The 12,391-nt window shown below is 47.6% G+C and overlaps 1 protein-coding gene across 5 annotated transcripts in view; it reads right to left on the bottom strand.

Moving 5' to 3' along the window:
* Atxn7l1 (ataxin 7 like 1) overlaps positions 1-12,391 on the bottom strand; it is a 221,338-nt gene that overhangs the window by 143,965 nt on the left and 64,982 nt on the right. For all 5 annotated transcript variants that reach the window (XM_021201792.2, XM_029540530.1, XM_029540532.1 and 2 more), the window contains exon 3: positions 3,529-3,633. In XM_021201792.2, coding sequence (XP_021057451.1) covers positions 3,529-3,633 — 105 coding nt within the window. The remainder of the gene's footprint in view (positions 1-3,528; positions 3,634-12,391) is intronic.

The raw sequence follows: 12,391 nt of genomic DNA, 5'->3' as shown, positions 1-12,391 counted from the left end.
GGCAGATTTCTGAGTTTGAGGCCAGCCTGGTCTACAAAGTGAGTTCCAGGACAGCCAGGGCTATACAGAGAAACCCTGTCTCGAAAAACCAAAAATAAAACAAACAAACAAAAAGACTAGGTTCAATGACCTGTACACCAAGATCACGGCTGTTGGCTAGCATCCAAGATGCTTTTCCCCTTTGTAAAGCATCTGAGGGTGCTGGGAATGCAGAAGTGCAAAGGCTATTCCTAGCGCTGACAGACAACGACGGGCTAGGAGGTGGCACGTGAGCAAAGGTTTATGGACATTAGGATGAAGGGATTCTCCCCACCAGTCCACCCACTGTGGGCAACGCAGAAAGACACCATGAAGGGAGGAGGAGGAGGAAGAGGAAATGAACTCCACGTGTCACAGCCCCAAATCACGCAGACATCGAGGGAAGCCCCGAATCATTTTGCATTATCTCCAAAGCCTGTTATTTCCACTACATGAACACATTTCAAGTGATACTAGAGAGCTCTGGTAGTGGGCTGGGGGGAGAGTAAGAGAAGGCCTAGTGGGTGGGGCTGGAGGCCCCGCCCAGTTCCCCCCCCCCCCAGTGACTACTTCCATATACAGTCATAGTTTGCATGGGGCTTCCCATGGTCAGGCTGTGAGGGCAACAACTATGCAGGTGCTTCCCTGGCTCTGAGAAGCCACCTGCACTCGAAACCAGGCTCTCTTCTGTCTTGCTTTGAGACCTTGGACACAGCACCCAACCTCTTCAGCTCAGGCTTCCTCAACTCTGAAATGGGTGTAACATTCACACCCACTCCACAGGGCTGCTGAAAGGGTTGTGTTTTCAAAGATATGCAAAGCGCTTGGCACGCTGCCCAGCACTTAGCACAATGGCACCCTTATTAACTCACTGAAAACGGCAAGGCTCCTCACACAAGGTAAAGTCGGAAGGAGGAGGAAGCTGTGCCGGGCTTGTTCGTTCTGGAGATCAAACTCCTCTCGGGCAAGTTGGAGAAGCGCTCAACAGGGGGACTTACAACTCCATCCCAGGAACACTATTACAACTGAAGGCTTACTGCCCCCATCTCTGAAAGTTCCACACTGAAATCCTGACATGGTATTGGAAGGTGGGGCCTTTGAGAGGCAATTATATCACAAGATGTAGAGACCTCGAGGTTGGGATTTGTACCCTCATAAATGAGGCTCCAGGGAGCCCTTGCTCTCTTCCTGGCAAGTGAGAATACAGTAGTAAGAAGCTAGCTGGCAAGCACTAGAAAATGGTCCTCACCAACATCATCCGATGGTGGTGTCCTGCTGTCAGCCCGCGGCCTCCAGAAGCCTGTTGTTTTTAAGCAACGCAACCTAAGACACTGGGGTATGTGCGGCAGCCAGCGCTAACAAGGACCATCATGAAAACACAGGAACAATTCTAAGGAGAGCTTTAAAAATCTGCTCCCTCAGAGACTTGCCGGAGCTCTGAGTTGCATCTCGCCTCCTCTCTGGTGTCTGAGAAACATGGGTTTTGTATTACTGGGACACACAGCTGGAGGACCGAGTGACACTTCTTTCCCTTGGTTTGCTGAGCTACGGTTATGTTCAGCTGGTTGAGCTAAAGCTCAGTGCAGCCCAGGCTTCGAGGGATGAGGTCAGAAAACCCAGAGCTCCAAACTAATTTTCTGCCTCTGCTCATAACAGGGGGCCACCACGGCACTGGCTTTCTTCCTAGGCTGAGTTCTAAGTCCAGCACCGAAAGCCAGAGGGTTCAGAGGCTACACATCAGCTACACCAAGCCTCCTCTGCTGGTGTCCCTTTCCCTGAGGAAGAGTCGGCATGGCGGTGAGATCCTCATGTCTTTCTGGATCCTTCCATCAAAGACTGCCTGCAAGCTCAATTCCCAGTAACAGTTCTGATGGTTTACGATTGAGTGTCAGCCTTACCAGGGCTGGGACTTGCCCGTGTTCCCGGCAGCATCAAAGCACACAGAGTGGCAATACAGTCTTAGGAATGTCTGGGTGGCGAGCACAGGACAATCTGTAGTCCTCACGATTAACCAAACACACACAGCAATATTCCACAGCACTCCACAGAGCCGCAGGCTGAGCGTGACCTCCTCGATACTACCACACTTTGGATGGTTTACCTGTAGCCTCAGAGAGTAATAACATCACTGCTGGGCCTGACAGGTTCTCTTCAGAAAGGTAGGCCCTTTTTACTCTTCGAGGCAGAAGAGGGTCATTTGCTACAGAACACTGAACAAGGTCGGCTCGTGTTGGATGCACGCTTAGTCTGTTTGTGCTCACACTGCCAGAAGTGAACATCCCAGCATGGAAGTACACACATAAGTCACCTCCTCATGGGAGAGACAAAGAAATACAGAGCCAAATCCACCTGTCAACAGAACGCTCTGCAGAGTGCTCACAGAAGCCCTTCTATTCCTTGGTCTAGCTCAAAACCGTGCCCATCAAAGTTTGGATTCGCTGCCTACTTCATTAGAAGCGCAAACCACGCCTACAGTTGGCACACCGCTTTCATCTCTATGTAGATATCATAGACACATATTAGCAAGGCTCAGCTATTTCGACTACCCAAACACATTTACTTCTTTTGTTTCATGACGACTTATCACAGCATGGTTGTAACTAAAAGGGTAGGGGAAGTCAGAATACGGTGCAGGAAAGGGGAAACTCGTGTCTTTTACAAACGTACACTCAACATTACAACTGCTTCTTTTGTTCAAGTGTACTGCTGACTATGCTATGGGAACAGCGGCAGAGGGGCATCCAGATCCCGTTATCACAAGGGGTCACGGAGAAATAAGACTAGAAAACACTCTCCTGGACTCACAGCATGTGACAGCCGTGGGAACCATCTGGTCTAACTCCTGGTAAAGATACGGAAACAGCCACCTAGAGAGATTAAATGGCTTCTTGTCTAAGGTCAGAGAGCTGTTTAGCAGTGCCACGTGGCTTTTATCTGTCCTCATTCCCACCTGTATTGAATGGCGTACACAGTTCACCGCTGCTGGAGTCCTGGAATTTCTCACAGCCAGGATTTTAAGACACTCAGGGAAAAAAATGAGCTCTTAAGCACACTTTCCAAAGATGTGTGTGCGTGTGTGTGTGTCTTGAAAGAACAAGCAGAATAGGAGCTTTCACCTACATCCTGGGAGCAGCATCCAATGCCAGGTGCACTGCACCACCCACCTGTGGCTCCAGCCCTCCCTTGTGTGTGCTCAGGGGGAGAAAATGGCAGGCTGCAGGAGGAGGGGGAGCTTCCTCATGCCACTGTTCTCCCCTCCGGGCTACCTGCAGAGGCACCAGTGTGCACAATGGTTTCCAGTTCATCCCATCTACCAAGACATGCTACAGGCTGCCTTCTGTTGGCTCTGACAGGAAGGAGCCTGTGAGTGGGAGGACAGAGACCCTACCAGGTCCTCTGTGTGCAGAGGCAGCAGCCCCCGACCCGTGTCCCCACAGCCTTGGACTGAAACAGACACCAGGCCACCCAGCTGGGAGCCCATGCATCCACCAAGTGCAGGAGTCCACTTACCGCAGTGCGACTGGAAGACCTGGGGCTTGACGACCTGATTGCAGGCACTGCACACGACCAGATAGAAGTCATCATGTGCTGGATAATGGCCAAATAGGTGCATATCTGTGAGGGGGGGGGGGGACAAAGCAATTAAGTCTCGGAGAAGATACAGTTTCCTCTTGAAATTTCTTCCAAAGAAAGATTTTTCAAAAGACACACACAGGAAGTCAATCCTCTTTATGACAGGGAGCACAGCTTGTCACCACATTGCTACCCAACTTGTGTTGAAGCAAAGGCCTTCAGGAATCTCTTTCTATTTCACTCCTGGAAGCCAACTACGATAATTAACCAAGCTGGTCAGCAGGGTTGGAACTCCTGAGTCACAAACGAGAGGAATGACAGAGACAAAGCCACAGTTCTGCCTTGACTGCAGGACTGTGGGGTCTACCCCGCAGGTGAGTACAGAAGGAAGAACCGAACTGGGGTGGAAGAGAAATCACTATGGTCCTGGCTGAGAGGCACACCATGCGCGAAGGGATCCTCTGAATGAGCAGCCTCTTCACCACCATCAGTATTTGAGTTCGCTACTGTTCGTCTGGTAAATAATGACTGGGGACCTGATTACGCCAGGTACTGTGTTAGGAGCCAGGGGAAGAAGAATGAGGTTGCTGCTCCTACAGCTTATGGTGGCCGAAAGGGGAGGCGTGAATCAGATAGCCACGCACGGTGTCATTGGTGTGGTGGTGACAACCTATGGTGTCCTAAGGAAGCTTGGGAAGTAAGCCTGGCTTAGTCTGAGGAAGGAGGTGGGTCAGCTGAAGCCTTAGCATGAGGGATTAGCGAAACCCCTCTAGTAAACAGGGGGTGGTTTAAGCCAAGGAAGGAGGCCCTGTATGTAGCTCGGAGGCAGCTCTTGTCCTTTTGGTTGGGATAGAACAGGGAGGTTGTTAGGAGTGAAGCTGGCAAGGGGCCAGGTGCTATAGCTGTGTAGGCCAAAGTAAGGATGTCCACCTTGATATTAGGGACAAAAGGGAGCTCCTGAGTGTTTCGAAGCAGAGATATAAAGCGATCAGACGGCTACTGTGAAAACCAAATCGGTGATGGGGCATTCACCTGAGACACGAGCGGCTTTGTCCACCCACGACTTGTACACACGTGCACGCACCAATGTTTCTCCTAATAGGCAGTAAGTAAAAACCCAAGTGTTCATCATCAGACGAACGGATAAACAAAAGACAGACTATCGTCCACCTACAAACAGGAATGAGATATGTTGCATGCTACAACACGGGCAACCCTGGAAACACCAAAGGGAAAGGAAGCAGATGCAAGATGTCACGTTCTGTGGGCTTCCATTTGGGTGAAATGTCCAGAGTAGGCAAATCTACACAGATAAGTAAGTAAGTGCTTGCCTTGGGCTTGCGGGAGGTGATGGTCATAGGGTGGAGGGCTTATGGAAAAAATGGAAATTTCCTAAGATTGCTAGTGGTAACACTTGCAAGACACTGAATCCATGGATGTACACATTTTAAATGAGGTACTTGTATGGTATTCAAATTACATCTCTATAAAGCAGTCAAGCAAATAAAGTCCAGTTCCAAGAAAACCTGTGGTCACAGCTCTTGTACCACTCAGATGTAGGAGGGCCCAGGAGGACTCCAGCATCTAACACTTCACTGACTGACCCCAGGTAAGTCACTTGGGCCCTGGCAATGTAAGCATGAACATACATCTCCTGTGCCCCTCTCACCCAGCAGCCTATTTACCAGATGCATCCTGTGTTTTTACTGAACTGCACCACCCCTCCCCCAACACGTGAGAGTGTCCCCAAATTCTAGTTCAGGCCAGAAGAAAGAGCTGGGCTCCTTGTACTATGGGCAGCCAGCCACCCCAAAGGTAAGAAGCCCAAAGATTGCCTTTCAGCGCTGTGAGCTGCATGCCTTTCCCAGGCAGGCCTGTTGCTTCGACAGCTATGGAGGCAGCACTGATACCTGGGTTAGGGAACAAAACCCTTCACTTCCATGGAGGAGGCCAGGAGACTCAGTCCTACCACAAGAACTGGAGATTCCAGCTGTAGGGGATCTCTAACTAGGGCGTGCTTCCAGGCGAGTTGTGGTCTGTTACTCACCCCCATGGGAAATGGTCTCTGGACCTCCACGTATGAGAACATACCTCTGCCAGGCTCCTCAGAGGAGCATTACTTACTAGTCAGAGCTCAAGAGGAAGGCCCAAAGGAGGAGAGGCTGGGAGAGAGGAAGCCTGTGATGGGCCCACCCAAGGTGCAGGCCTGAGTGTGAGCTACAGGTCCCCTGTATGGGCACATCACCTTCTGAGTGCTAACTTCCAGCATCATTCTGGCTTTAAGGTTGCTTATTTTTAGTGTGTGTGTGTGTGTGTGTGTGTGTGTGTATGTATGTGTGTGTGTGTGTGTGTGTGTGTTTCACCCAAGGGTTTTTGTTTTGTTTTGGTAGTGTTGGTTTTATTTCAAGACAGGGCTTCTCTGTGTAGCCCTGGCTATCCTATAACTCATCTGAAACCAGGCTGGCCTTGAACTCACAGAGATTTGCCTACCTTTGTTTCCCAAGGGCTGGGATTAAAGGTGTGTGCAACCAAAGGCCAGCATGACCCATGTCTTTGAAGATATATTTGAAAAACACAAAAAAGGTGGAAGAAGCTGTGTATGTGTGTGCATCCTTATAGTCCCTGTACATATTTCTGCAGTTATATGGAGGCCAAGGCTCAACCTAACTTTGGTGTCATTTCTCAGGTTCCTTTCTTCTTTCTTTCTTTCTTTCTTTCTTTNTTTGGTGTCATTTCTCAGGTTCCTTTCTTCTTTCTTTCTTTCTTTCTTTCTTTTTTTTTTTTTTTTTTTTTTTTTTGAGACGGGTCTCTCTGGAGTTTGCCATGTAGGTTAAGCTGAGTACCCAGCAAGTCCACCTTCCCAGTGTTGAATTACACTCTCCACAATGTTTGGCTTCTTCTGTGGGTTCTTGAAACGGAACTCAGAGTCTAGCGCGTTTGTGGTAAGCATCTTACTCCCTGGGCAATCTTTGCATCTCTACAAAAAGATTTTTAAAAATCACTGGTGGCCGGGCAGTGGTGATGCACATCTGAACTCTCAGCCCGCAGGAGGAAGGGGCAGTTGGATCTTTGAGATTAAGGCCAGCCTGGTCTACAGAGTGATCGCCAGGACAGCCAGGGCTACACACAGAAATCTGGTCTTGAAAACCAAAACCAAATGATTGGTAATCTTTACTAGCATATTGAATCTTTTTCAATGACATTTCCTACCTGGTGTATGCTTATTAAGGTTAGCAGACTAAGTTACAGAGGAATAAAAGGATTTTATTAATCAAAACATACAAAAAAAAAAATCTAAAGCCAATCTGGACTAAGCATTACCAAAAATGTCTCAAATGCCCCATGGGCTGGCAGCTGTGACAACTGTTGGGACGCTTTGACCAAACCATGCAAGGTATGAGGAGTGTGTCCCTGAGAGTCTGGTGTCACGCCTCCTAATCAACACTCAATGCTCCATTCTTTAGTATTCGCAGAGATCTGCACAGCCCACGTCCATCTCCTCACTGCCACACACACACACACACACACACACACACACACACCTACCTGCTGGGTCACTGTCAAAGGTCATGATTAGGCTGTTTAGTGAGTGCCCTGCCCCCGGCTCTTCAACAATAGGGAATGTTCTTGCATTCCCTCTGCAAGTCTTTCAGTTTTGCACTGCTCAGCTTTGGGCATGTTTCCTGTGAAGAGGGGAAGGACCTACTAGTCTACCTGCTTATTCCTCAGTAAAGTCAACTTTAGGGCTCCTCTGCAGGCTGCGCATTTTCTGAGATGCAGGAGACCTCCTAGCAGATGCAGAGTAAGGTACTTGGATTTTAAAGACACACACAAACACACACACACACTTACTTCACACAACTAGATGGTGTTAAAGTAAATGTGCTGTTTGATTAAAGTAATAAGGGTCAAGGAAGAAGGAGATAAGACAGGATAAAAAAGCAGTGTGCTGTGTACAGGGCATAATGCTAACTACTCAGTATTCTCACTCTCAATTTATCCCCTAAGCAAAAGATTGAGCGAAAACCAAACCAAACCAAAACAGTGTTGTGCTGATGTGGGTTTGTACCAGTGTTTAAGAGCATGCATGTCTGCCTGGCTCCATGTTCAGAGTTGTCACTGAGGTAGTTTGAAATCAGCCCCAAGGGAATACTGACACCATGAAAACAGGTAAGCCAGTGTGATCCAGACCTTTGCTTTTGGAGAGCTTGTGGTTAAACATTTACCACCTCAATACTGAATGTGGATGGGCAAAAGTAAAAAAGGTGAAATTCTCTATGTCCCACACCTAATGGTAGCCTCCACGTACGCGCTAAGATACACCCTTTGGAGTCTGTGCTATGTAAATATTATCCATTACTCTTCATCAAGTACCTGTGAGGTCAACACTTCACTTTCTAAGCAAATGAATAAAGGTAAAGCAATTTGCCAGAGTTCCTAAGGCAGGGTGAGATTACAGGCCAACAATTCCAAAAGCAGTGTTTTGGTTTTTTTGGTTTTTTTTTTTCCTTCAGCAAAATGCTGCGTAATAACAGAGCAAGGTCCCATTTTACAGATGAGGAACTCAATGTGGAAGGCTCTACTGTTTGAATATGGTTTTTCCTAAGACTGAAATGAAATACTGTTGATTTGTGGCAGTGTTGGGGTGAGTGGGGCCTTCAACGGGTCGGAATGAACACTGTGTTTCTCATGGTATTAGGTCCATCTAGCAAAGCAGGTTATTAGAACACCAGACCATCTCGCATGCTTTCCCTCCTCCGTGGACAACTTCTGTCCTTCTGCATTCTACTGACACAATACAAGGAAGGCCCTTATCACTCCTAGCCCAGGATTTCCAGTCTTTAGAACAGTAAGTCAAACTAAGCTTATCTTTATAAACTGCCCAGCTTCCAGTAGTCTATTGCACTCAGAGAAATGGCCTGAGACAGGAGGACTGTCTGAACCACCAGCAGGCTCCTCAGACTACAATACGTGGGTAGTGTATACACAGTGGGTTCTCTGGATGTGGCGTTCATTCACATCCTGGGTGAACGGCACACTTGGCCACGCTTCTCATTCTGGTGAGCAATTAAAAACGTGTGAACTATTTACTTCTGCAATTTTCTAGTTAGTGTTTCTGGACTGTCATTGACCGCGGGTAACAGGAAACCACGAAACACAAAACAATGGATAAGAAGAGGGGTAGTATATTTATAAAACAGAAATCACCTCTCATTACATCCCATATTATCCATCTTCCCGTGGAGAGCAGGTAGATTAATTAAAACACACACACACACACACACACACACAAGCCCTACCCAGCATCAAACTGTATTCAGCACCACACATTAGGATATGGACAAACTTCTGTGAACTAATATTATAAGATTATGTTTATGGCCTTAATTACTATCCCAAGAATCACTCCCTCCCCGACTCTCAGGCTCTCACCTGAACTTCCTCCATCCCACATAGCAGAGGGAGGGGCAGGGCCAGAGCTCAATAGATGCAAAGTTTGGGGCAATAAAATGATTTCTATGAAGCTGAAGAAATGACTCTGTTTCCCTAAGCAACCGATAAACGGCTTTGAAAGTCGATACTAAGAAAGAAATCGGCAGAATGGGGTTAGTGTTTTGTTCAAGATAAATAGCTTTCTAAGAACAATTCTTTTGCTAAGTAAAGTTGTATGCGTGTAAACCAATTTACAGCCAATATTCTCTTGTTGCAAATGGCTGCATTCGGCAAAGGGGCAGGAGGCATCTCCCGTTCACTATCTGTACAGCACTTGTTGTCGAGATGGGAAGACGGCTGGTTTTGTGGGTATGAGATCAGAAAAGATGCTGCACACTTTTGAATTTGCCCCCGGACACCTTCCAAAGCTCAGGACTTTGGCATTAAAAAGCAGCAACAACTGGAGAAGGCTGGAAAGATGAAACTCAGCAAGGATGGAAGAAGGGCAGGATTCCTCCTCTGCAGCGGGGGTCCCATGCGAAGTTCAGGATAAACAGGGAAGCTGTCAGGAACAGAAAGCTTTGAAGACAACTGAACAGCTTACTGGCAATCAATGCTACCAGTGCTCAGGAGAGAAAAATCCCACAGTGAGGGAAAAAAAGACAACAAAACAGATAGACAACCTTGAAGTTGCACTCCATGGAAGAAATATTAAGTCCCTAGGAAATGGCCTTCAGTTTCCCCCAAAAGTCTTTCCAAGGTTGTGAAAGTTTTCTAGGCATAAGAGGAATTACAAAATGTTGAGGTGGCACACGCTACACACACACACACACACACACACACACACACACACACACACAAAAAGGTGTATACACGTGTATACTATAGCACACTGAAAACAATTTTTGAACATTTAAACATGCTTCCCTTTTAAATTTTACTCTAAAAATATTGTTATGAAAATAAATGTTAATTTCAACACATTAAGCTTCTTCAGAAGGTAGGTGTGAGCCAAACATAAGAAGTTTACTTGTTACTGGGCGGCAACCCCAGATTAGCAAGGATACACACAGGTCCTTAGAGACAGTCACTTACGGTGTATAGAGGCGGAGGAGCTACACCAACCCCCCGAAGTCTTCCTGGGACTTTAAAAACACAGTGTCTGGTGGCTACACCCTGGAGTTGGCACCCCAAGTTCAAGTTCTGGTTCTACCATTTGGCATGATAATGCCTTCAGAGCTGTGTTTCTGCCTCTGGAATAGAATGGCGTATTTGTGAAAGAACGGGCACAGGATGGAGAGATCTATGGTCCTCTTTTCTCTTAGAGCTCACCAGACACCTTCCCCGGGGAAATGGCCCCCCCTTCACTCCGGCATAGCCTTGCTCAGCGGTGAAAGCAGGACTCCCTGCGTCATGGCTCTGACTCTCACCACGGTGAGGTCTTCTGAAAGCCAGGATCTGTGATGCACTGCTCTTGAGATCTTCCGTGGCCAAACAGCCTGGCACACAGTAGCTGCTTAATCAATGCTAATACATCAACCAGGCTGGAGCTCCCAGGAAGATGATTTATCTCTCATCCTCCTTCATCTTCTCTCTCAAAGGGGACGTAGCAAATGATAATAAATTGCCCTAATAACCATGTTGTTATCTACATTACAAGGTCAATAATTTTATCAATTCATTCATTCTGCAGATGCTCTGGAAGACGAGTACTTGGTGAATCTAAGGAAGTTTCAGGTGGGCGACATTAGTGAAGAAGTGGTGTGTGCCCATCTCACCATGCAAAGTGTGCAAATAGCTGGGCCCTTCGAGGACAGACAGTCACTGTGGCTTCCTGCTCTTGACAGGGACCCCTTGGATGTGGCACTAGGGGTGGGCTTGGGTGTTCCACTTTTTTATATCCTGATTCAAACTGCTCTTTACTTCAAGACCACATGAGATCCAAGCCATGGTCTATCTAGACTTTTCCAGTCTTTCCTGTCATAGCTCTAACCTGGATGATCCTGGGCCAGCTGATGATCAGGGTACACAACGTTAGCCTGAGCCCAGTCTGGCAGAGAATATGACTGGCCAGCTGGGCAGCAATGACCTTGGCAGCTAGGAGATTAATTCTGTAAAGGGCTCCCCCTTGCCTCTACCTCACAAAACTGACAATAGAAATGTTCTGGATGCAAAACCAGCCCTGGCTCCTGCAAGGACTCACAGAGCCACCAAGCTTCCCCCATCCACTCAAACCTGTATCCTTCAGCCTAGCCAGGTACACTGGGAGCTCCAGGCCTGAGAGTCTCTGCATTAGCCCTCAGGACAGAGGACGTACACAAAAACACTATGGCAGGTTTCTGGGGTGTGCTGGACAAGGTTTCTGTTACAACAGGACTACTTGTGCTTAGAGGCCAGCTGTGTAGACAGACAGCCCTATTCCCCCACACACACACACTCGCTTATCAAGTTGGTCTCAGAGTCCATGACCTGTGTGAAGGCCAAGGACGGGTAGGCACAGCATGTTCAGCCCAGGGCCTGCCTGTAGATGGAAGCTGCTGCATAGTTCAGTGTGACTTAACCAGAGGAGAAAGAAGCAGAGAGCTTAAGTCCCTTCGGTCTGGCTTTCTTGCTGAGGGTACTTTAAGAATTGAGTAGAGAGTTCTATGATACTTTCTCATCACCAGGCCTCACCCCCTTTCTTCTTTCTGTTCCATTTAAATGTTCACGCTTATATTGTCTTTCAGGATGACAGTTGGGAGAGATTTTTTTTTCTCAACTCTTGTTCTATAGGCCTTAAGTGAATGTGTGCATGTGTGTGTGCGCGTGTGTGTGTGTGTGTGTGTGTGTGTGTGTGAGCGTGCGCATCCATGCCTGTCTCCTTACTCCAATCCTAATATGCAGAAAACTTTAAGAGTTTGTTTGTATGAGGCCAGTTTCCAGCGAATTCTGGGGTGATTTCTACCACCTCCATGTGGGGTGCTTCCCGAGTTCTGGTTGGGTCTTCTGACACAGTCTGTGATGTCTTCCCTGTTCCTATCCTTCAACTGCACCCTGAAGAGACCTTTGTGAAGTTGAAGGATGAACCATAGTTCAAGGAACAGGGCAGTAGGTTTGGGAACCAGGAAATAATGGTTCCCATGTTTTTCCTTACAAAACAGGTTATGATCTGCTGTGGTTTCAGTGTACTACCCCCAAAATACTCATGCGTGAAACACAATCCTAACACAACATTGTGAATCCCTTAGAGGTGAGTGGGTTGCCAGGGTGGGGAACAGTGCTAGCTAGCACAGCGGTGTGATAGTCATTGCTGGAGTCAGTTCCTGACAAAGGGACACATTCCGACTCTTTCCTCCTCCTCCTCCTCCTCCTCCTCCTCCTCCTCCTC

The sequence above is a fragment of the Mus pahari genome, chromosome 7, assembly GCF_900095145.1.
Source record: "Mus pahari chromosome 7, PAHARI_EIJ_v1.1, whole genome shotgun sequence".
Lineage (NCBI taxonomy): Eukaryota > Metazoa > Chordata > Mammalia > Rodentia > Muridae > Mus > Mus pahari.
This window is presented reverse-complemented; position numbering and strand designations above follow the sequence as displayed.